A 26575-nucleotide genomic window follows, 5' to 3' on the forward strand; every position below is an offset into this window, starting at 1 on the left:
TGAAAGGAGTTATTATAACCTGTTCATGTAATATTTCACAATTTCCTCAGGAATGCTTGCTGGGCTGGCATCTCTAGATAAATATTAATGTTTGTTGTTTCAGTTTGTTGGAGGGAAAGAGTGCTGTCTGACAATTTAGTAAAAACTGAAAAAGGTGTTTTGCTGGACAAGTAAGAAGAGTCAATTGGCTTCACCAAAAAGTGTCCTGACCTCACTCCGCTGAATGTGTGAGTTCACTACACACAGAAAGGACACCAGAAAATACTTGGCTGGAAAACTCAGTGGCTCTTGAGCGGATTAATATGTCATTAAGAGTAACCAGCTTAACAACAATCCACTTATCCTGACATGTACCAAAGCAGTTTCTAGAAATCTTAAATACGACTGATATGTGACTATGATACTGATATGTTGAAGAAATCTTCAATTGCTTTACAACATAGTGAGTTCACATGCTAATTTGCATCCCTTGTTTTAAAAAGGTATAGCTTTCAAACCAACATTCACATCTACTGTCTTCAGTGTCCCCTCACAATTGTCTATATATTCTTTCACAAACTTACGTCACAGACGCTTGGAGGTGCAAACAATCAGATTTTTGGTTGATTTGATCATTAGTTAATTTCGAAACAGGCACTCTATTTTGGATAGACAATAGCAATACACCATGAGTGATTAACATCAAAAAATCTAGACTGGAGTAATTTAACATCTCCAATATGTTTAGTGTTCTAAAGATGTCAAATAGCCCGTTACCAAATTGATAGCCAAGGAGCCAGAAGTGCACACATGGGTGGCTATAAAAACTGTTTTCATTATACAACTAAACACAACAAAATACTTTTATAACCCTTCCCAGCTCCTTACTGTGATCTCAATAGCAATACAGCATTTGTTTGCACCTCCAACAGCATGGCATACCTGGTTACTGCCCCAAAACACCCTCAAACACCTGTATGTTTGTGAGAAAGAATCACACACACACTTGCCTGCTTGGGCAAGTAGGCCTACCACAGCCTTAACCTCCCCGAACACCAGGATAAGTTTACATGTTTGCCTGAAGACCAGAAGGACTACTCTATTGGTTTGCAAAAAAAAAAAAGAGAGCTTAAGGTCAGTTGGCAAGAGTAGAGTGCTAGCAAAAGAATCAGCCTGAAGTGGCTCTCTGTTCATCCACTTATACCACAACACTGTAAAGCCTGCATGTGTCCCTGCACCAGGTTAACACACGCCACACCCTCTTAACCATTTCAGAGCCCTGCAGGTGCTGGTATGCTAGTTGTAGGTAATGGTCAATGTGGCCATTATAGGTTATTAAAAAAAAACAAAAAAAAAATAAAGTAAGAGTATATTAGAATAATAAACCAAATGTATAGCATTCTTAGTTACAATTTAAAAGCTACATTTAAAAGCAATCATGGAAAACTCAAGGCAACTCAAGTTCCAGGTTTATTATTTTATTTGCATATCAAAACAAAATTTGTGCATTCCCAGATTTAAACTTATACAAAAAACAAACACTGCATGACTTGATAGCATTTTGATCAGTCACCAACAGTCCCACACTCCGGCTGTTACAAGTGTGGGATCCTGGACTTTTCAATCACTCTTGCTCCTCCCCTTTTGCCTCTAGAGACTTGAACCAGACAGGGACACAGGTGGCACAACGCAAGGGGGAACATCATGATTGGTGGCATTTCTTCTGTGCAGACTGCCAATCTGAACATTTTCTTTCTTTGCAGTTTAAGGGGCTCAGGCATATGGGCTGTACAGTCATCTGTGATCTGTCCAATCACAATGCAACTTAGGTTTTCCAATACAAAGTTAAAGAGCTAAAAGTGGTGAAAAAGGCAATGCTTGTGGAATGTACAGTGCATAGTGGCAACAAGGGGTTCATGAGGATTCCGCCTGCTTCTCCTGTTCGATGGCTGTGAAAACACAATGTCCTGTGTTAGAACATGAGAATACTTCCAAACCCATTAAAAACTCCCCTACAAAACAGAGTTAGGCCTGCACATTTACTTCATCATGGCCCTCCTGATGGTGAGCAAGCATCACAAACCCTTACTTTCTTTTGATGGCAATGGGTTTTTCTCCTGGGTTTCGGTCTTCTTCAGCTTGGTCTTGTCGAAGCTGGTGACCTCCTCCAGGTTTGGTTTATCAGACATGATGGCAGATATCTAGTGGGAATAAAATTGTAACAGTGAAGGGATTTCGAGAGGCTGGCAATTAGCCAAGAGGCGCTATATACTTCCAAATATACCGCAACAGGACAAGGGCCTGCATCAGCACGACTGCAAATGCCAAGTAATAAAGACAGGATATAGCTAATTTTTACACATTGTTATTCGAGTGAATAAAAGCCGCGCCCATAACGAATGGAGCCTACCAAGTCCATTTACATAAAGTTCATTCTCTACGCAATCGGTTTTCTGCTCTTAAAATGTATAGACTAGAGAAACAGCCCAAACAATAGCTTATAGGATCACAAACTCAGTCTACTTTGAGCATCTTTTTGCCTACTCCATTCTCCTATGGTATGCAACCACCGCCCTTCCCCGCGTCACCCGAAAGGACTTGGAGGAACCAAAATTGTTTTTAACGTTGCAAAGCAAAAAATTAGGCTACAATGTGAATTAAACAGAAAAACACTCGATTGGCGACATCCAATCACACCAATGAACCAACAGAAATACCTTGAAAGGATTCATTATTTAGGCTACATGTTTGGCTGCAAATGAACAAAGACCACTGCTGTGTCTCCGGTAAGATCATGCCCTCGTCTTTCAGACATTTTTCAAACATCAAGCACTTACTTAGTCAAATCGTATAGGGTCACGAGATAGGCTAACGTAAATCTTGCACGTTAATATAAGTGCCTAATCACATTTACATTCACACTTAAGTTGCGTCTCGCTGAACCTATGCACACAAACTCGACATAAGACTAGTTTTGTACCCAGAGTTGAGATGACTGTCGTTTAATGGAGTCGCATTTCAGAAGAAACGCGAGATAAAGTGCATAAAAGACTTACCGGAGTTCGACTGGTAACAGTTAATTTGGCTCCAGATGGTGTGGCGCTGTGATGCGCATGGTAGCGCAATCAGGGTATATATACGCCGTAATATGCAAATTAACCAGTGACGCAACCACAGTCCTCTAAAAACGACTTAGGAATGTGGAGGTGCTGTGTGGTACTGTACTTACTCAGTATATTCATGTAGACAGAAGGAAGGTGTGCATTCGGCTACAGATTGATAAAGTAATTACATATTATTTACCTGCAATTCGACCTATGAGGTTTTTCTAATTGAAGAGGGACGTCGTAGTTATGTGAAGCTTCAAAGCGGAAAGCTGCGTTTATGCGACACCGTGTGGACACGTTAAAACCTAGCACACCAGCTCATAAAGTATATTTCAGCGGACGTGCATGAAGACAGTCAGACGGGGAGGCTCTGGAGCAACCTGAGAACTGTTCTTAAGAGGGCGGAGTAAGATTGAAACATTAGGAAATAGACTGCAGAAAGTTCGATGATAGGCTACTTTTTACTTTTTTAGGCTAGCCTACTAATTTACTTTTGTAACTGAATCTGAAGACACACCATAATAATGTAGGATAATGGTCCTTGGATGCAATGAATGCAATTCATGGGGTTTACTGAACATTCCACTGTGAGAGCAGTTTTTCCATTCATATATTCATTCAGAAAGTGTGAAACTGTCAGTTATAATTGAATTACGCTAACAATACCCATTTACCAATAAGAGCTGGTTTATGATGTGCTGCACACATGTTCAAACAATGACAGGTCAAGGTTTTTTGCTGCAGAGAACAGGTCAGGGGCTTTTGGGCAGAAAGTGGTTTGTTGTTTTCACACAGGACTTTTCAAAGGTGACATCTGGATTTTGTCATTGCAGATGTGCAAGTAATCCATGACATGGACACTGACACACCTCCATACGAACACTGGCTTTTAGACCTCATGTTAATAACAGCTTAGGACTTTAAGACAACTGTTTTTTTCTAAAGACTATATTTTGATCTATTTCACTTTTGACTACCAAACACATAGTTGAACCTTCTGCTGTTCTACTCTTTAGCTAAGATGAGGCCAAGCCCTTAGAAGTCAGCAGTTATTTTGGACAGAGTTACATAATTCTGCTTTGCATTTGTGAAGCCTTAACTTGTCTGTGAATGCAGTGAAGTTCCTGAGCAGATAATCCATTACAGACACATGCCATGACATCAGTATTGGAGAACACATACACTCAGAAGTGGTTTTGCCGTTGCCCTAAATGCACCCAGATTTTACCAAATCTCTCAATGACCAAAATCCTATTCAAAGTTCTGATGCAGATGCATCAATGTTGATTAGTTCTTGCTCTTGAAGGAACAATGATTATTAGCATATAACATTATTCCATCACCTATTTAACATCACTTTTGTCAGACCACTACTGGCACTGTGATCATTTTGTCATAACATTGCTTGTCCTACACACTTAGAGTGTCCTGGCTTTTTAAAATGTGATGAAATGATCAATTTCACTATATATATTTTTAAAAAAAAAATCCTTCATAAAATAGTAGTTTACAAACTGCTGTTCTATGATTATATCTAATTTTCAGGGATTAGGGGACTGGTGGCTGGATAATTTTACTAAACTAATCAAATCAGGGACCCACACTTGGTGGTTTGGTTGTTAACTTTCCATTCTTTGCATGCCTGAATTAAATTCAGCAAATCAGCATTTTTCCATACATTTGAATTCTGCAATTACCAAAACAACTACTTATGGACGGCTTACCCACTCATGGATTTTTTTTTATTGAGGACAACAATCAAATAAATTAAACAGTCACACATTAGCGTAAAGACATATTAGGTGACTCCAAATACAATCAGATAGGACCAGGTACACAAATGAAGTTATGCATTACAGTTTTTCTCGATCGTTTTTATGCTTGTGTCAACTCGTTCTCAAAATAGTTAACACCCATGTCTGAACAAAAACACTCTGGCCAAAATTACACTTTTGCTTGCAAAAGGCTGTTACTCTCTCAAAACATTTAAAACATGCAGCAAAAGCAAATCTTGACTTCAAACACATCCTGTCGTCAAATCACTGTGTGATTTCAATCAATCATTACACACTGGACAACAAAATGCAAAATCTAGTTCTCAAAATGAGCATTTTTGCTATGTCTGTTCCATTTGAAAAGACAAAATGTACTGAATAAAAAATAATTTATTCATTCCTCCCGAGATGTAACTGTCATTGACATGTAAGACCTACAGTAAACACCTAGGCAAGACAAATTTCATTGAACTACAACTTTGTACTGTTCTTCACCAAATAGGCAATGCAGTACTTTGTCTAAATCTGCATTAGATCCATACTTGCAAATAGCAACACAGAACAGACATGGCATCTCTTATGGATAATGAATGATTGCTGATTGAAGAATTGTGCAAAGGAGTTTCACACAGATGTAGATGTTTTCCTTTTGACACAGGTGCAGATGTTCCTTTTGTTTAGCATGGGAAAACCAATAGAGTTTGGGGTTTTTAAATGACACATTGGCAAGAGATGACTTCTGCTGTGCAAAGAAAGTGTTCATGAAGACCAAGAGGATCCCAGTTTCCTTAAGCAGGTCAAAGCAATAGAGAAAAACTGGAAATCACACTTCACCACATGTTCATTTAGTTATTAACAGCATGAATCAAGGGAAAGTAACTTTTTTTCAACGCGTTCTTCTTTTATCTTTGTCACAGAAGTAACGAGCATAGACCTTGTTGTACATCACTTGGTTATCCACATGAATGGCATTCCTGAGGCACTGCCAGAACCAGGGCTCAGATATGGAGGTATTTATCACTCCCTGTAAACCTGTGTGGGCAAATGATGAAACAAGCTTATTTAAAATGGACTAAGGTAAAGAAGAAAAATGTTAGACCAATCAAAATTTGCCATTCTTTTTGAAATAATAGACTCCTCTGTGCTAAACAGGAAAGGGACTATTTGGCAAGGCACAATCAATTCTGAATGATGTACACAGGTCAGGTTTCGAGCAACATACTGTATATTGTCGTCCAGACAATGTCTTTTCCTGGGAAGACCATGAATATTTCAGGAAAACGATGCCAACAATGGCAATATTTAAACTGTATTTCTCTATAGAGGAAGAGTCTACAATGACCTGTCTGCAGTCCAGACCTGTCAAATTGGGTGCATCATGGAATGAAAAACATGATTAAGAAGACCCCAGACTGTTGAGCAGCTGAAATCCTATATCGAGGAGGAATAGGACCACCTTTCATTCTCAAAACTCTAGCAACTGGTCTCCTCAGTTCCTAAACATTTACAGAATGCTGTTAAAGGAGAACTATGCCGTTTTTAAAGCTTAATTTACCTTAATTTAACAGCTTCTGAGTCATTGGATGGTTATATGACTTATTCTGGGGTGAATGGTGGCCGTCTTGCTTCCTCCTAGCATCTGTAAGCTGAAAAACCAGCCTTGCAACTTTGGGCTGGCGGGCCGCCGGCCTCAGAGACAGAAAGTCGTGCGGCCTCACAATGTAACAAATTGCTTCACTGCACTACACACATACATGCCAGGCACCGGCTAGAACAAGGTACTGATGGACTAGTGATAGACATTCGTCATTGCAGAGCCAGCGAAAAGAAAGTGAGGAAACCATTGTCGGAGTAACAGGAAAAGAGGAAATGGCAGACTGACCGATTGAGGAGTGTTGTAAAATATACTCTGAAGCTGTAGGGGGAGCTCTGCAGAGAAACCTGCAAGCAAAAAACGAGAAAACAGCAAAGAAATTGCCAAAACTGCATAGGGTCTTTAAAGGCACACTATGCAAGATTTTCACCTTTATGAAGCCAATTTGATGGTAAACGACTTGTAATAGGCGAATCGTTCCCCTATACAGCATAGACGTAGCGAGTCCCTACCGAGAAAACCAGCCATGCAACTTCCAAGAGTGGCGCCCCGCCAAAACTCGCGAGAATCTGAAACATTGTCAGTTCTTTGGAGATAGTTTTTGCCTGTTGTTAATCCTTCACCTCTACAACAAAAGCATTTGCATTGTGTACAGGGGGGATAAGTCGCGAGAAGTTTTCTATTTACAATAGCAGAGTGACATAAATACATCGTGACTCTAAACTCGCCAAAAATACCTAAACCTGCATACTTTTAAATGAAGAGGTGGAGCAACACGTTGCTAAAAATACCACTGTCCCAACTTTTTTGAGACATGTTGCTGACATTAAATTCAAAATGAACATCCTTTTTCAAAAAACGTGTTGTCTTTGAACTATTTTCAATGAAATTCAGGGTTGACATGATTTGTGAATCATAGCATTCTCTTTTTTTTTATTCACATTTTACAAAGCGTCTCAACTTTTTTGGAATTTGGCTTGTGCAACATTTCAGAATGTTGTGGTAATAACATAATTTCATTAACAGTAATACAGTGTCTAGTACAGTATATTCATATCATATTCTATAATATCATCATATTGATGCTGACATTCTTTACAAAGGTAGCCTATTTCTTTTTTAAGAAGTTTTAAGTTTCATATTATGCTAATGAAATGTGACTCTTATCCAGTACCGGCTTTGAAAAGTTATGACAAACCCCACAATGTTCAGGAGAGGTGATGCTTTGCTCTACTTTCCTTTCAGACAGGTGCAACTCTTCAGCATGCCTCTGGTACAGTGAATATGGTTACACAGAGTGAGTGCCTTTGACTGACCTTGTGCTGATATCCCTTTTGTGTTTTACAGTAGTCAACATGTAGTTGTTTAGTGGTGAGCAGCTTTGATTGTGTTGAGATTGGAATGTGGTGTGAACATTAGTGTGGCCACAGAAATCTGCAGTCTCTGATGAGTGGTTACGCTGCAGTCAAACTTCTGCCTCTAAAAGCAGAGGAGACGCCCGCATTTACTCTTCCCTTTTCATAAGGGAAATGACAAAGGCAGAGTTGAGTTAGTGTCATGCCGATTATTCCTTCACATTCTGTTGTAATTTCTAGTGAATTTTGGAATGTGTCAAGCCAAAATTGTTACATATTGCTCTTTTAAGGCATATTTAGCATATGTGTGTAATGTATAATGTATGTATAATGTATGCTATAGATAATTATGATTATTCCAACCAATTTCATTGTCTTTGTCACAGAAATAATGAGCATAGATCTTGTTGTAATGTAATGAAAATCAGCATTTTTCCATATATTTGAATTCTGCAATAACCAAAACAACTACTTATGGACGACTTACCTACTTATTGATTTTTTTTTTTATTGAGACTAGAGGGTCACTGGTATCATATGGAACAAAGGCATCATAGATACTGGCTTTTTTAAAAATGTTATGGAATGATCAATTTCACTATATATATGTTCTATGATTATATCTGCTTTTCGGGAATTAGTGGTTAGTGTTTTTTTTTTTGAGGACAAAACTCAAATAAATCAAACAGTTACATCTTTGCGTATTAACAAAGACATATCCTGGAAAAGATGACTCAGAATACAATCAGATAGGACCAGGTACACAAATGAAGTTCAATGACCTTCAATAACCATTATTTTCAGAGAATATCATATGAAATCACATGTCCATTTAACAGCATGAATAAAGGGAAAGAGTATGACATGTTTAGTAACTCTTTTTTCAACGCGTTCTTCTTTTATCTTTGTCACAGAAGTAACGAGCATAGACCTTGTTGTACATCACTTGGTTATCCACATGAATGGCGTTCCTGAGGCACTGCCAGAACCAGGGCTCAGCGGAGGGAGTCTTTGGCCATTCCAAAACGCTCCTCTGACACAGTCTCCTGCGAAGGCGCAGGAAGTGGGAGTGCTGCAGCACAGGCTCCAGCAGCAGCAGCACGATCACGTCCACGTTGTCATCCAGCAGCCTCTGGTGCGCCAGGTACACAGCCATCCTGAAGTTCCCACTCTTCACATAAGACTCAGTCAGCACAAACACAGTCTTGCGGCTTTGATAGATGCTCTGCGTTAGATTGTCCAGAATTGGCACCCCGGGGGTCCAGTCTCGCTCCTCTAGACAGATAGGTGAGAGTTTGTCACCTGTTTCTTCCAGTTGGACGCTGAGATGGTTGAGCACCCACTCTGAGACTAGAGGGTCACTGGTATCATATGAAACAAAGGCATCGTAGATACTATCTGATGATTCTAGTGAATGATAGCCCTTAAGTTTTGCCTTAATGTAGAAGAGAACATAGGAAGCATCCCAGTAGAACAAATGCATAGTGGTAGCAATGAATAAAGTGAGAAGAATGAGGAGAGTAGACAAGGAATAGAACAGGGACGCCATACTGTCATTGACACATTCGTTTATGTCAAAAAGTATGACTGGATGGCCTCTCCTTTCTTCTGGCATGGCACATGCTACACTGGTAGCAAGTCTGGGGATGTTGATATCACTTTTTTCTATCCACAAAATGAATTCTAACAAATCACATGTGCAGTGAAAGGGATTTCCTTGCAGCAGCAGAGTTTTCAAATAGGCGTCGGATCCAGGGGGGAAAGTTCCCTCACTGATTATACTGAGCTTGTTTTTACTTAGATTAAGCAATCGAAGACTTTTGGCACCATTTATGAATCCATCTGACAGTTTAGATATCCTGTTGAAACTCAGGTCAAGCACTGACAAAGATTTTGTGTTTGCTGACAGATTCGAAGAGACTGTAGACAGCTCATTATAGCTCATGTCAAGCTCTTCAAGATATTGCAGGTTGCTTAAGTTACTCCACTGGAAATCAGTGAGGCTGTTATGGCTTATACGTAGTTTTCTAATATAATGTGGCAAGCTTGTGAAAACTTTAGAGGGTATCTTTCTGATGTCATTGTACGATATGTCAAGGTAAGTCAAATTTACAAGATTTGTAAATAAGTTGTGATAGGAGTCATCATCCTTTTTCCACATATGACTAAGTTGGTTGTGTTGGAATTGCAACTCATTTAGAGAGGTGCTATTCATGTATTTGGTTGTCAAAGTGAAGATGGAATTGCTGCTGAGATTTAGAATCCTCAAAGCATGAAGATTTTCTAAAAAATTTAGATTATGTGTCACTCCAGCCACTGTAAAATAATGATTGTTGTAACTGAGGTCCAATACCTCTAAGTGCTTCAACTCAGAGAATGCAAAGTCATATGCTAAGTCAACCTTATTATATGACAAATCCAAGTAAGTCAGGTTTGGGAGAGGCGTGAACTCAGTTCCATTAGGTGCTGCTGAAAAGCCGTTTCTTGAGAGATTGAGGCAGAGGATATCACCATCATATCCTTCAAATTCCTTTTGTGAGATAAAGAAAAGATTGTTCCTGCTAAGATCCAGCACTCTGCCAGTATTGAAACATTCAGGCTTAATAAGGTGACGTGACAGTTCATAAACAAAACCTTTGTCTTGTAATGTAATGTAATTTCCTGTTACTAGGCCATTTGATGATTCAGCTTCATTTGATGCAGAATTTTTGTTTACAGTTACTGGATATAGCCTATTTTCTGAGAGATACAAAAGTGCCAACTTAGGCAAGTGTTTGAACGCATTGGAATTTGAATGCACAATGAAATTTACCCCCAGGTTCAAAACATAAAGATTGCTTAAATTCTGCAGTGGTTTAAATGTGTCTTCCATTATTTCTTGAAACACATAACCTTCCATATGTAGTGTCCTGAGGGACACCAGTCTTGAAAAATGCATTGATAGATTCAATGTTTTGGGGTAAGCTAATAAATCAAAGTTGTATGACAAATCTAATTTCTCCAGGCGAGGTAAGTTCATCAGAAAAGTTCCATCAGCAATTGCACTTGTCAGAAAGTTGAATGACAGGAAAAGATCTGTCAGATTACTCAGGTTTTTAAACCAAGAGCTGTTCATGGTTTGGAGGGAGTTTCCTGCTAGTTGCAACACTTGTAGTTTGGAAAGACTGTCAAATGCTTGTGGATGAATTTCAATGGACCCATTTTTACACGGTACACATGGATATGGCGCATTTTTGCATCGTGGACAGTTTCCTTGAATCCTTAAAAATTGCAAGTTCACCAAGTTGCTGAAATCATCTTTGAAAATGGATTCTATTCTGTTTTCAGCTAGGTCAAGCTCTTTGAGAGAACCTGGTAGGCCTTGTGGAACTTTGGTTATGTTGTTGAAGGACAGGATCAGATTTTCAAGACGAGACAAGTTTGAGAAACTTTTTTCTGTAACATTGAAGGTTTTTTTACATTCATTTCCACTGTAACAGTTTTTGGACAGGGAAATTTCAGTCACGTTTTTTATATCTAAGAAACTACTGTCGTTGAGAGATATGATTTTATTCTCATCTAAAACAATATGCTTCAAACCTGATGGGAGTTGTTTGGGCACGTTGTGAAGACCAACACCTGAAAGCCACAACTGTTTTAAGCTTGTCAGATTTTTGAAAACACTATCGGTCAGATTTACATGATTATTCTTGTTTATCCAGTTTAGGTCCAGATGTGTCAGGTTGAGGAAATCTCTGAAGCTGTCCACCGACACATTCCTTATGCTGTTGCCTGCCAAGCTTAATGAAGTAACATTTCTGTAAATTCCATCCGGTATTTTCCTCAGGCCGCGTCTCATGCAGTTAAAAACTGTTGCTGTAGCATTAACGTCCACATCACAGGGAACTTTTCTCAGGTCCTTGGTGACAAAAACCCCCAATGTTGAGCTGATGATGAGTGAAAAAATTAACCACTTCTCTATAATCAAGAATGTGTGGGCTGCCTGTTGACAATCAAAATGTTAGATGGTTTAATAGATTGATGATTTCATTGATAGATTGATGATTCATGAAGCAACACGAGTTATTTACCATAAAAGTACAATTTCACACTCACTTTGATGATGCACAGATTCATAACACTCTGCCATGCACAGTATCACCCGGAATGCCTAGTATTGCACTACGTAATGTTTTGTCTGTTTTTGGCACTGGGTGCCTAGCACTAAAATGATACTCATCATGTTGAAAATTGATGACAAGGAGTATATAAATACCAATTCTTACATTCAACATAAAAAAGTTACACAATATTGCAGTAAGGTCCTTATGGAAAGAGTAATTATGTCAAATACAGTTACATATATTAGAACTTACTTTGAATAGAAAATAAACACACTATGTACATATTTCTGAAATTGGATCATGCATTCTCACCATTTCAGTGACTATCGTTGAACTGCATCTTTGAAAAATGTTGACAGTGAACAGCAGGACAGAGGCGACTTTGCTCCACCATCCTCCCTAACAGCTCTGAGACCATGAGAATGGCAGAAAGGGCTTTGGAGGGAACTTGTTCCTCTTTTCTGCTTTGCAATGACTCACCAAATAGTTGTTTAGTGGTGCATGTGTATAAGGGGGTGTGGACATCAGTGTGACCATTAAAGCCTACAGAATGGTTACTGGCCTCCAACAGAAGAGGAAGCTCTTACATTTTCTCTTCCCTTTTCACAAGATAGGACAATCCAGGATTTATGCTTGTGAGAGTAAGGACAAGGAAGAAACCTATTTTAGGAGCTAAAAGTTGGTATTTTAAAAATGGGTTGTGGTTAACTTTGGAATGCTGCACAATTCTTACATGTAGCACCTTTAAGACATATTTAGCAGATTTATGAAATATATCATAAAGAAGTATATGAAAAACTAATTAAATTACATTACACATTTATTTGTTAAAATTACATTAATTTGTGTATCAGAAAGTCCTTTCATGGTAAGTTCATGACCACTAAACATTAATTACATACACAGATGTGTTTCACATGTTTTTTACATTTTTAAAATGTAAAAAATCAAAAAATGTGAAAGAATGCTAAAGGGTTCGTGTAACGCTTTGCAGTACTGTGTTCTATTTGCAGAATTTACATGAAAAAATATAAAAATAGGCTTAAACATCTATCTGTTATCCATTCTTAAGGACGGCACAGTAAATTGGTTATTGATGCTTGAATTGATTTTGATTTTCAATTGAGCACAATTACGGTTTTCTGTTCAGAAGTTAAAAATTGAAATTCTAATTTTCCGTTTTTGCGACTGTGGTTGGACTGAACCACGAGCACCGGGGGGAGAACACCATCTAGCTGGGCCAGGCTAGATGGTGGACGAGAGCGCCGCCTTAAGTTGTTCGTGATTTTGACTCATTACTTTAGAGATTAATAAATAAAACTTCTGCGATTTTTGGGAGATGGGACGTTAAACATAAATCTAGGCTATACAGGCCTATAGGCTACCCCAAGCACTGTTTGACACGGGGCATTTTTGCTTATTTAACACTTTACGCTCGTCTAGGTTTCATTAAACGAAGACACAACAGTGAGTAATTTATCAGTTTTCATTTATTAATTTAAACAGCAAATAGCCTACATTGGCCTGTAGGCTACTACGGCTCAAGTCCATTGGTAATGCTCATGTAGGTCTCCAAAGCCTCCCAGAACAGCTCTTCTCTGTGAGACATGAGTAGAACACGTACTCATAAGTGTCAGGACGCAGCAATGTCTCCCTCTTTATCTGAAGTTCTGGGTGACCATGGAGGGGGTCCCGTCCATAGGGGGACGGAAAAGTCAGGGTTCCACCGTTCCTGATGTAGTCATTGGCAACGTCGACACCAGGTGGTGGGAACCGGGATGGGATTCGAGCGGTTCTCAGGTTAGCGCCGAACAGGGAATCGGGTAGGCCTATGCCTTTAGACGGGATCGAGTGTGCATTCCAAGCCTGTATGAAATTGCGTATCCCAAACGCCCCAATGTCATGTCAAACAGTGCTTGGGGTAGCAGCCTATAGGCCTAGACTGACGTTGATGGCAAAGCATTCTGCTTTGAGGAATTATTTGCTATGGTATGGCATGGCCATGGTATTCAAATATAGGCTACTGTAGATACGTTCAACATAGGCTGAAAGTTATGTTTAACGTTCCATCTCCCAAAAATCAGTGAAGTGTTTGTCAATCTCTAAAGTAATGAGTCAAAATCACAAACAACTTCAGGCGGCACTCTCGTCCACCATCTAGCCTGGCCCAGTTGGATGGTGTTCTCCCCCCGGTGCTCGTGGTTCAGTCCAACCACAAGCGCAAAAAAGGAAAATTAGAAAATTGACGCATCATTTAAATTTTTAACTTCTGAACAGAAAACCATAATTGTGCTCAATTGAAAATCAAAATAAGCATCAATAACCCATTTACTGTGCTGTACTAAATAATTGGATAACGGATTTTTAAGCCTATTTTTATAGTTTTTTTTATAGTTTTTTTTATAATTTTTTCATGTGAATTCTGCAAATACAACACAGCACTGCAAAGCATTACACGGACCCTAAAGCCTCCAAGACAGATATGTATGGAAAGATTTTGAAACAAAAAATAACTTTGCTAAAGCTTGTGTTTATAAAACATGTGTAACCTGTGAACAAATGTGATCAAAGCTGATCTACTAACGGCTAGCACTGAAGGTTGCCACCATTTAGGATGATGTCCATTTAGTATGTTTGGTTAGACAACTTGAAGGTATCTACATACAGTAACAATGACATGACACTGTCATGAAGGTGTCATAAACATTATAAACAAGTCATAAACGTTTATGACATAACACTTCTGTCAAGTGCCATTCGGTTTTTGTCATGACAAGTTAGTGTTAGGGTTATGACAGTTTCATGTCACTCTTATGTAGATACCTTCAAGTAAAGTGTTACCAAACATACTACATGGACATCATCCTAAATGGACACAACCTTCAGTGCTAGTCGTTAGTAGATCAGCGTGCACATGAATATGCAATTTAGGGTGCAATTTACTGAGAAGAGAGCATGCTGCAGGTTAATTTAGCACATGCATTGTGTTTTACCAAGCCCGAAAGTAATTTCATGTGATTGTCTGTCCCTACTGTAAGTATGAAAAGAAGATGCTAATCAGACCAGCATTGAACACAACTGTTACTGTTACAAAGAAGATACCTAGGCACCATTACCCCAGCATTCCATGGCTTGGCTGTTACATTCTGTAGTAATTTTCCATGAAGAGGCGTATGTACCACTCTGCAGTAGAACCCTTCGTCCTATTCCCCTGGGTTCATGTACTCATCTGTGTGCATGAACTTGCCCATTACGACACCTTTCTTCACACGCCCATGCACCAAGCAGAATCAGATCCTACTGGACACTGGGAAATTTGTCACTGAAACATCTAAAAAGCACTTAAGAAGCACTTTGGAAAGAGTCCCCATAACACAGACCGACATGATTAATTACGCCTGAGAAAGTGTCAAAAACCCAAACCCATGAAGATTAATTGCCAAACCTGACATTGAGACCAACTGATGTCATACATTTATTCAATGGTAACTTTAGTGGGAATTTCCACCGATATGATCAATTGACTTTCTGACATGGGCTCTGATTGGCTTGTCAACATGTCAATCACCAGTCAAAGGGATGAACCCTGATTTCTGATCGGATATTGTGACATAGAAAGTAGGAGGCTTCGAACCCGCTTCTAGCATAAAAGATGGAGCATCATTACTCAGACTTTAGATCGTGCAATTCCTTTTTCTTCCTTCCTTCTATTTTCTTCTACCACTATCTCCTTTGCCTACACTTGCCTGACTAGTAGGGCCTACTTATAATTATGCACTTGCATCCTCTGGTAGCACTATTATTGTAGTAGTATTTACTTAGGGTCTTCTTTGCAATGTAGCTTGAATGCTAGTTCTCATTATTTTGTAAGTTACTTTGGATAAAAGCATCTGCTAAATGTGCATGTAAAATGTAAATGTAGGCATAATGGAAGACAAAGTGAAGGTGTTAATATTTTATTTGACTGAAGGAATAATGCAGACATATGCCTCTCCAGCAATGCCATTTTCAAACTGTTGGATGAACTCATGCCTGATTTGGAGTTACAAAGAGTAATACCTGCCATGCCAAAATTTCTTATCTGATGACCTAAATAACGCATGTAACCCCTATTATCAAAATCAATCTAAAATGAACAGGAATAGTCTTAGAAACCATTGAGAAATCAAGTCAATTCAACTTTTCACTACAGTTTGCATATTTTCCCATTCACACCTAAGTCCTTTTTTGAATACTTCGAGTTTAGGGCAATTCCATGCAAAGGTCATCCTTACCATGGAAAAAAAAAATTGTGCATACGCAAATAGAACTGTTGTTAAAATCTTCATTTAGGTCTATATTTTATATTGTTTGTAACTGATCTGATTGAATTTGATGGAGAATGACTCTCCTTTTACATCATAAATATGGTGTGCAACCATACCAGAAACAATATTTTTCACATGGTAATATTATACATATTTAAAAAGTGGATAAATGGACCCAAGGTTCAAACAAATTGTGTCATTTGACAAATTCCAGATTGACAAGGGAATGGTAGAGCAACGTCTATGCTCAGCTTGCCTTTAAGAGCACAACTCCTTTTATAGGAAAAGTTTATGCTACACATACAGTGTTGATGCAACAATGTCCATAGTGTGTGTGCAAAGCTGATTTATATCAATGCAAAGTGTGATGACCAAATTGTGCCCCTTTCTTACTTTTCAAACCTTTAATGCTGCGTTATGGATATGACGTTATAGATGTTACATAATGTGAATGTACAAGACTGGAGACTTTATTATACCTCAAAGCCGATAAAACGTCTGTTCTGGTGGCATGTCAGTTTCAACGTATGTCACCTTAGTGTTTACAATTGACAATCTGATCTGAGCGATTATCTTCCCGTAACTGTCATACTGTTGTTGTACAGTAACTGGATTATCGTGTTAGCTGAAGATGGCTGACTTTGCAGCTGGAGTTAACATAGCAGTCTCCTTCTGTTGCAGATCTGTTCAGCCTGCCGTTCACGTCTGCTTAACACAGTTTAATTTTAAATGACGCGATATGCCAGCATTTGAAGTGTCAGGTCCTCTGTAGCTAATACCCACAGAGTAACATAAGTAACGGCAGCAATAAACTAGATGTACCACATAGCGGTACAAAATATGACCGCCTCTCAGTCCTGCATATTCTCTTCGCAAAAATAAATCACGCTTGTCAATTTGTCTCCATCTACTCCTGTAACTCATGTGCATGTAAATGAGTGTGTGTATATGTGAGTTTGCTTTTGTGTGTAAGAGTGTGTGTGTGTGTGTGTTTGTGTCTGTGTGTCTGTGTGTGTGCATGTGTGTCTGTGCGTATATCGCCTGTGTGTTTATGTGTCTGCATTCATGTGTTTTTGTGTGTGTTTGTGTGTTTTGCCTGTCTATGTGTTTATGTGTGTGTGTGCTTGCCTGTCTGTATGTGCATGTTCAAACATGGGGGCTACCTCCTCACACGCCCGCTACGCACACTGGCAGTCTGAGAATGTACCACAGGACTGGAAGGATGCCAACATCATCATTCTCTATAAGCACAGTCAGACTGTAGCAACAGTCAAGGTACAAGGCAAAGTCCTTGCAAAGATGACGTAGATCTCAGAACTTCTCTCCCTGAAACACAGTGTGGCTTCATCAAGTGCAGGTCCACAGCGGCCAGATCTTTGCTCTCACGGCAGCTACTTGAAGGTGTAGAGCAGAGGTAGCCCCATGTTTGAACACCTCAGCTGGGATACACCATTCACGGGTCCTGGACACACACACACACACACCACCCAAGTTCCTCTCTATCCTGCAACAATTGCGCACATACATACAGACATTTTACATACCTGGGCTCCACAAATCTCCTCTGCAGATTCCACCCTTGACAATACCGTGAAATCCACCATCCGGATCAACAAAGCCTCATCAGCCTGTGCTGTCTTGGCACACAGCCAGAATTAGCATGCCCTGAAGAGAGTCTTTTGGCAACAACAACCTAAAAATCAGTACCAAAGTAGCTGTCTTTTACAATGCAGTCTGTGTCACCACCCCTCATCTCTATGGGGCAGAAAACAACCTGAAATCAGTACCAAAGTAGCTGATAGAGTCTGTGTCACCACATAAACAGCCTGGAGATGTTTTTCATCAGATGCCTCCAAAAAAATACTCAACCTGTCCTGGGAGGACCGCATCACCCATACTGACATTCTGACTGCGACTGGCACCACCAGCATGGAAGCAGCTCTGGCCAAGAGGCATTTACGCTGGGTTGGCCACACCATTCGCATGCCTGGCTATCGCGTCCCACGCCAAGTCCTTTATGGACAGTTGCTCAACTCCAAGCGGGCTGCTGGTGGCCAGAAGAGACGATACAAGGACTTTACCAAAGGACTCTTGAAGCGCTGCAGGCAGACCCCACCTCCCAATCATCAGGACATACCTGCTCCATCTGTGGAAGAGTGTGCGGCTCCAAAATCGGCCTCCATAGCCACGTGAGGTGGCATCAACGGCAACAACGTTGACCAATCACCCCCACCCCAACCCCCAACCCCTGGAACAAGCGTCATCATCGGACACGATGGACAGCTAAGAGTGTGTGTGTGCATGTGCGTGTGTGCACGTGCGCATGCATGTACTTTATGTGTGCAAATCACAAATGAGTGGGTATGGGTTAGGTTGATGCGGGCTCTTGAGGCTAACATACCATAAATATTTTGTCATCTTGGGTGCAACGGTTCAGGTAGGGCTAGTTATTTAGGGCCACCAAGTATCATGTTCCCTGGTGTTTGAGTAACACGGGAATCACTGACCAAAATTGATGACGGTAAAAGAAAAAAATAATTTTTTTTTTTAGATTTTAAATGACTTGTTGTCCTGATTCTTCCTGTGGATCTTAGTGGGCACTGAGGAAACAATAATTTCATCGCTAGTTTTTCATGATTACTATTTCAATTGTTTCATGTCAAAATTCACTACTTAATTATGTGTTTTATGTAGTTTGTCAAGGACTGGTTCAGACACGTCACATCCATAATGTGAAACCATCACATCCATAATGCCAGTTTTTCTTACATAATGCATCACGAAAATGACGCATAGTTTCAAAAACACACTTTTTGTGTTCCTTCAAGTCTCCTTCATGCTACATATGTCATAGTTTCGGCAGTTTCCTTCAAAATTCACAGAGTTTGTAGAAAACCTGTAATCTCCTCCATAATCACATCCATAACGCTGATAAAATTCCTTGTATTCTTAGGATGAAACTGATTATATGAAATTAGAGGATTTCTCAGTAGAATGCACTGAAAGTCATTGTCATGGAGTTACATTTCTCATCAAGTGTACCTTCAACCAAACAGGAAAATCTTTTTTTAAATCTATGTCTTTATATCTTTTAAATTAATTTTTACTTAAAGCATTCTGCGGCTCATAAATCAAATTTTTTGACCATGTGATCACAGGAACCTGTATTTCTATATGTGTTTTTAGGAATACTGTAAAAATGAGTAACCCCATGTGACCAACAACTGAAAATTGTATGTTAACATAAATTACTGTATCTCAGAAATTACAAGGAGTTACATCAAATGGCTGCATGGTGACTGACCACAATGTTTAGTTTTGTCATGTGTAGCCATTTCTCCCAAGAGGTCTCACTCCAAATATCAAGTCAATGGCACTTATAGAACACAAGCCAGACATGTCACAAGCCAGTACTAATCAAAGGCATTGCCATCAATAATTTAACGTTGGATATGTGTTATTCCTGTTGTGTTTTAATAGCCTACAGCACAGATGGCAGACATGAGATTAACTAGAACTCATTGAATACAAATACCAGGTTCTCATAGGCTGCTACATCAATTCATTTCTTCCCTTCTCACGTAGTTCAGCACTGACATCTAGTAGTGTGGTTTCAAGTGGGCACAACAATACCAGCCACCCTCGGAAACCAACTAGAGACAGAGCATTAATTGGAGAAGGATCAGTAAACAATATCTACTCCACATCTTGGAGCCTAGATCTACAGATTTTTTGTAAGGGAAAACTTAAATCAGCTTCACCAAAAATGTGTTCATCAGCCACCTCATTTTTGTGATAAATGTCTAATGTGTATTTTAGTTTACAGTATATGTGTGCATATGGCAAAGACCACAATTTCAGAACATAAATGTTGTTTAGGTGAAATTTATTGGCAATAGTTTTAAACACAAACCAGCCTGAAAAATGCATTTAAACAGTCAGTGGCGTCATGCCAATTGAAGTTAAGGGGACACGTGCCCCCTCGGATTTTTCGTCCCTGATAATTTTTTGGATCATAACTTTGTTCCTATTATGCTCCATAATAAGCCAGAGCCTATAACGACTCAAATGTATTCTTCTAGATATGTAATAAACCGTAGCAAAATAGCTGAAGACCAGTCAACAGCCCTTTTCCTAAAATTGGTGTCTGTGTATGTTCCCGTAACAACTCACACGTGCATTGAGCTCGCAATGTTTTGCTTGTGTTGAACTGTTAACAGTTAACTTTAGGCTACAGTTTGAACAGTTGAACTGTTACAGTTACAGTTTAAACAGATACAGTCAATGGTGTTGAAGTGGTAAGTAGTCTAGCTAAGCAATAAAAAGTAGTGGAATTATTTGTAGTTGACCAGGAAATTTTGACTTGATGATCAAATAGTTAGAACTATGGATTTGATGTTGGCCGCGAATTCAGAGCATTACGTTAACGTTAGCCTACATGGTGTCAGTATAACGTAGCCTAGGCTACTCTTACAAATATTACAAATATTTGGCAAAGTCTCCTGGTTCAATTGTTTCCAGTTTCATAAACGAGGGTGTTAGATTTGCAGTGACTACAAAATCCAACCTAATACCATTAGGCCTACCAAGGCATTGCGTTGGATGTTTCTCCACTTGTTCTCTTCACGTATCTGGCTGCTAATCCATGTAATGAAAAGGGATAGCCTACCCGTTCAAAAGGAGGCTTAAAGTTGTTTTGTATACTGTAGGATCGCTATGACCGTGATGTAGAGGGCAAGAAAGTATAATAGTCTCTCTCGTGCTCATATTATCAGGTCACTTGCTCATGATTTGCAGATAGCAACTTACAAATGAGGTAGCCTATTGCTTGCCATAATGGTCATGAAAAAATATATTACTAGTAAAATATTCAAATATTTAGGGTTAACCTTACTCAGCACTGAAACCTGTCTAACTTCTTTCAAAGTCCTTCATCACATGAATTAAGATTAAAATAATTTAATTTCTGAGCACCACAAAGTCAGACCTCAGCAACTTTTTTAATGTAAGATTGTTCTTAGGTCACATATCAATCAAATCATAACAACTGCAATGATGAATGAATGAATAAAATCATGTGTAGCAGGCCTAAGTGTAAATGTGTGTGTCTAAACATGCTTTAATGAGCTGAATTTGAGCTTCCAGTTCTTTCACCAACCTATGTGTTTTACATTAACTTACAAAATAGATACTTTAGCTTAGTCCTCAGATAGAGGATGGTTGCTGCTCTGTTAAGGTATTTCTGTCCCTCCCAAACTGCATTGAAATGGTATGTTTAGCAGCCAGAATTTCAAAATCTCCTGGGAGAAATCACCCTCTAACAGGACCCCCAAAAAAAAAAAAAAATTGCCTGATTGTGCCCCCTCTGAATTTTGCCTTGCATGACGCCCCTGTAAACAGTTGCCATGCCAATTTTCCTTCTAAAAGCGCTTATATAGTAATTATCAATTTCAATACATATCCTTAAAATAATTGCTTGCATCTTGGCCTTCTATGCACTCTCATTATCCCATTACCCTATTGGAGTTATCTATCACAAGGAAACAAGAAATGCTTAAAATATAATTACATTCATCTTAATATTTTCTGTGATGAAATACGTAAGTGATATATACTATATACAAATATAATACAATACAGCACATATAGTTGTTCTTGACTACATGTCAAGTCAAACATGAATTAAAGGATTTCCTGGAAAAGTGTGCTGTAATGTTTTTGACTGTCAGTAACCATGACACTTCTAAGACAGTGCCAGAAGTACTGTTGTGCTTGTGGATTTTGTGGCCATTCCAACACTGACCTCTTATACAGCCTTCTTCTAAGTCGAAGGTATTTGGAGTTACAGGGAATCTTTTCCAGGAAAATTAAAACAATGACATCATTTTTCTCATCCATGAGCCTTTGATGAGCCAGGTAAAAGGCTGTTTTGAAGTCACCGCTCTTCATGTAGCTGTTGGTGAGAATGAACACTGTCCGCCTGCTCTGCTGGATGCTCTGGGAGATGTTGTCAATGAGGGGCCACCCTGGGATCCAGTCTCGCTCCTCCAGGCACAGCTGCAGGGCCGGATCCCCCTGCTCTTCCAGGTGAACACGCAACTCCTGCATTACCCATTCACACACTGCACTGTCCTTCCTGTCATAGACAATGAAAGCATCGTAGAAGGTGCTGTCTGAATCCATGCGCTTGTAACCTTTCAACTTGGCTGATACAAAATGGTAGATATACCAAACATCCCAAAGGAAGAGATGACTGGAGATCGAGAGTGCAATAAAGCACAGGGTCAGCGAGTTCAAGAGGATGTAGAGAATGATGGAGAGGGAGTTCTCCTGACAGGCTGGGAGGTACAGAGAGATCACCATTTTGCCTTCTTGTTCACCTGGAGCGGCGCATTTGACATCTGTGGCCAGCTTTGGTATGTGAACGGAAGTGCGGTTGAGCCACATGACAAACCAAATGGCACGGCAGGTGCAGAGGAATTTGTTATTGTTTAGATATAAAGTATCAAGCTTCTTAATAGCATCCTCTGGAAAGCTAGACTGGTCAATATGCTGGATTTCATTATAACTTAGGTCAAGCACTCTGAGCGTGGTTATATTTGCCAAAAACAGTGGGGTAATTTCTGAAATGTGATTCTTGCACAGGATTAACTCTTTCAGAGAGACATGATTGGAAAGTGTCTTTGGGACCTCAGTTAAAAGGTTTTCACTGAGGTCTAATAGTTCTAACTGTTTAAGATCTGCCAGTTTATCCCAGGGAAAAGTTGTTAGTTTGTTTTTGTTTATGTGCAGTTCAGTAAGTTTCTCTGGTAGATCTGACAAAACATCTTCGGGGATGAAGTTGAGATTATTCTCAGATATGTAAAGCTTCTTCAAATTGAGTAGTTTACTGAAGTAATTTATGTATCTGGTATCCCCATCTCTCCAGAGCATATCAAGGCGATTTCCTTTAAACTCCAAGTGCTCAAGGGAAAAGCTTTCCATTTCAGTGTTGGTGGATGTTGAAATCTGATTGTAATTCATTAGCAATTTTTGCAAGTGTGACAGGTTCTTTGTGAAATTGAGCATATGTGTTAAACCCTCGGCTTCAAAGTAGTGGTTGTTGTAGCTGATGTCAAGAACAACCAGCTTGGTCAGCTCTGAAAAAGCGGATGAATACATTGTATCCAGACGGTTGGATGAAAAGTCAAGGTATTCAAGGTTTTCAAGGTTTTTAAACTCAGATCCATTTAAACTTTGACTCATGGCATTACCTGAGAGATTGAGACATTTGAGCAGATGAAGGTTCAAAAATCCTGAGTGAAGAAAAAATATGTTGTTCCTGCTGATATCCAAGGTCTTTCCACGTTGAGTGCATTCAGTGTTGAGGGGGCTCACCACTCCCAGTTCCTTATCCTTATGCTTGCAGCTGCGTGCAAATTCATCATACCTAAAATAGTGAATCTCCCTCACTTCCCTGTTATAATACTGAGCATTGTGCAACGTAGGGTTGCTGTACAAAGAATGTCCAACATAGCCATCAGGTAAAATAGCATTTTCAGTAGGTGTTGAGATTTTGTTTTCAGACAAATTTATGATATTAACATGTTTAAGCTTAGCTAGAATACTAAGGTCAGTGATTTTAATGAAATTGAAGCCAAGATCAATCATCCTAAGGTTTTCTAGGGAGACTAGTGGATTAATGTCCTTTTCTGTTAGCTGTTGGAACACTAAACCCCTGATTCTGAGGATCTGAAGGGATTTTAGTCCTGAGAATGATTCATTGAGGTTTAGGGAAGCTGGATACTTCTGTAACTCATAATTAAAAGACAGATCCAACTCCTCAAGTTTGGGTAATGAAGTTGGAAAACGAGTGACTGATATTTCTTGTGCCAAATAGTTGCTTGAGAGGTCCAGTACTTTAAGGTTGCTGCAGCCCTGAAACCACTGTGGGTGAACCTTGGTGAGAGAATTACTGTGAAGGCGCAAGATCTGTAGCTTATTTAGGTTCTTGAAGGCTTTGTAATCTATCTGCAGAGGGGCATTATTGGGACAGGGTTCACAGGGATAGGGGGCATTGTAACACCTTGGACAGTTCCCACTAAGGTCAAGGGTCTCCAGATTGGTCAAATTCTGGAAGTCTTCCTCAGTTATCTTGTGAATGTTGTTGTTGTAGAGATAAAGTTCCTTAAGACTGGACGGCAGTCTCTGGGGTATGGTGGATAAATTATTTGCTTTTAGTGATAGCAAAGTCATCCTCTCCATCTGCAAAAAGGCATCGTCATCAACCTTATACGATTCATTGCAGGGATTTCGAAAGTAACAATTCTGGCCCAAATAGAGTGTCTCTATATGTCTAAGTTCCGTCAAGTTTTCTTTTGAGATTGAGGCGATATTATTTACCTCTAAACTTAGCAGGACAAGGCCTTTAGGGAGGTGCTTGGGAATACTGGTTAGCTGGTTTCCATCCAAATAGAGAGATTTTAAGTTCTTCAAGCGTCGAAAGCTTCCACTTTCAATGGTCACCCTCTGGTTGCACACATGGTCCTTTGGGCCTACTTTCACTGGGACACAGTTGCAACGCATGTCAATCTCTGTGAGGTTCTCCAGTCCCACAAAGGAGCTTATGTTAATATGAGGGATACGATTAATGGTGAGAGTCAAGTTGGTTGTATTCTTTGGGATGCCAAATGGAATGTATTCAAGCCCCACCTGAGTGCAGTTGACACTGACTTCAGTGCCATTGCTTACCACACTGACCTCACATGGCAAACTTTTAGGGTACCAGACAGCCGCCACCATAACAGGCAAGAGGACCAGAGCACAGCCGATGGCTTTTACCTGAGAGAAAAGAGAAACCTGTGTGAATGTGATCAAGAAAATACAGCATCTCATCAAAAAGAATGCATATACATCAATAAGAACATGTATAATATGACCTGCATAGTGGAGTTGACTTTACCAAAATAGTCAACACCAAAACAGCCTTTTTAAAGGGGGCTGTGTGCATTTTTTGTTTTAAACATTAAAAAAAATACCTCAGAATAGCAACAGATTGTGAGGAAATAACTGATTTGGTATACAGCAATTTCCTGTGTATTAGCCGCATTGTGTATAAGCCGCAGGACAGTGTTTTATAAAAGAAACAAAACCATATCAATACCATATTAACTGCCCCAGTGTATTAACCTCATAGCTGAAGACATTTTGCAAAATCAATGTATATGCTGTGATTAATAGGTGGGAAATTATGGTAATATCAAAAACACCTAGATACTCTTTATTTGCCTAGAAATCCATAAAGGATGTCAGACAGCAATTGCCCCTTTAACATCAAGAGCATCCTATAACAAACAGTTAAGATGGTAAATTGCATAATAGTTTCAGATTGCGCATTTTCGCATTGTGCCAACATTGGGTAAGCAAACCAATTAGCTCTGGTTATCAGAATAATATATCTTCCAACCTTCCAACCTATTTCATGAAGCTTTGTTTTAGCAAAGTTACTCACCACCATCTCTGTTTGGAAGCAGAACTATCGTACAGTAGATATGAGTCTTCAGACACAAGGTACAAATCTTCACAGTGATGCAGGGAGGCAGTGTGATCATAAGAACATGTTGTCAAGCGTCCTTTCTTGCATGTCAGATGTACAGTACTCACCACACACCTCTGTACCACATTGCAAGTGAAAGTTGTATATTTAGCCTCTGAAACTTCCCCATTATCAAACAGTTCAGACCCTACAAACCTCAGGCTCAGGTGGGACCTCAATGACTAAAGAATTCCTGTCTGAGTTCCCAAGAGAGAACCAATATGTCATGTGCAACATACCCAGGTTTCGCTTAATATCCAAATCTCTACGAGAGTTACCTGTTATAAATGACAATACATCAAGAAAAATTAACACTGTTCAAGTTTTCATGCAGTACAGTTAGATTATAATTTCTCTGCAATTGGACTTGATAGTTAGGATCGTGAATACATTTCTACACAATAATTTTTAGTTTATTACAGCTGAGATTATTTTTTTCATTTCCATACAAATAAAGCATAGGAATCACTCATTGTCATTGTTTTAATATTTGTCAACTAATTCAACAAGTCTGGCACACCACAACTGACTCCCACAGGGCTGTTTTAGTTTGCACACCACAACTGACCCCCACAGGACTGTTTTCGTTTGTACACCACAACTGTATTGTTGACCAACAATACAACTTTGTACACCACAACTGACCCCCACAGGGATGTTTTAGTTTTCAGTAAGTGAGAGTGAAACTACATTACAGAGGAAGTTCCAAAGCTGGAACACGTGTGAGGGTTCCACACCGTGACAACACACATGACCCACAGTTGGCATGGTAGAAATTGTT

The 26575-nt window shown here is 39.4% G+C and overlaps 3 protein-coding genes across 3 annotated transcripts; all 3 read right to left on the reverse strand.

The window, feature by feature from the left end:
* Nucleotides 1-1436: 1436 nt before the first annotated feature.
* Nucleotides 1437-3185, reverse strand: tmsb4x (thymosin beta 4 X-linked). The gene is made up of 3 exons (XM_048239856.1): nt 3036-3185; nt 2069-2180; nt 1437-1928 (listed from the first exon to the last, which is right to left on the reverse strand). The coding sequence occupies exons 2-3, from the start codon at nt 2166-2168 to the stop codon at nt 1894-1896; spliced, it is 135 nt and encodes a 44-aa protein (XP_048095813.1). The 5' UTR covers nt 2169-2180; nt 3036-3185; the 3' UTR covers nt 1437-1893.
* A 5107-nt stretch (nt 3186-8292) lies between these two features.
* Nucleotides 8293-12303, reverse strand: LOC125292511 (toll-like receptor 8). The gene is made up of 2 exons (XM_048239855.1): nt 12226-12303; nt 8293-11792 (listed from the first exon to the last, which is right to left on the reverse strand). The coding sequence occupies exons 1-2, from the start codon at nt 12226-12228 to the stop codon at nt 8694-8696; spliced, it is 3102 nt and encodes a 1033-aa protein (XP_048095812.1). The 5' UTR covers nt 12229-12303; the 3' UTR covers nt 8293-8693.
* Nucleotides 12304-21902: 9599 nt separating this feature from the next.
* On the reverse strand, nt 21903-25716 carry LOC125291630 (toll-like receptor 7). Its single transcript, XM_048238452.1, has 3 exons — nt 25711-25716; nt 23792-25040; nt 21903-22942 (listed from the first exon to the last, which is right to left on the reverse strand). The coding sequence occupies exons 1-3, from the start codon at nt 25714-25716 to the stop codon at nt 21903-21905; spliced, it is 2295 nt and encodes a 764-aa protein (XP_048094409.1).
* Between the last annotated feature and the right edge of the window lie 859 nt (nt 25717-26575).

Source organism: Alosa alosa, chromosome 3 (genome assembly GCF_017589495.1).
Source record: "Alosa alosa isolate M-15738 ecotype Scorff River chromosome 3, AALO_Geno_1.1, whole genome shotgun sequence".
Lineage (NCBI taxonomy): Eukaryota > Metazoa > Chordata > Actinopteri > Clupeiformes > Clupeidae > Alosa > Alosa alosa.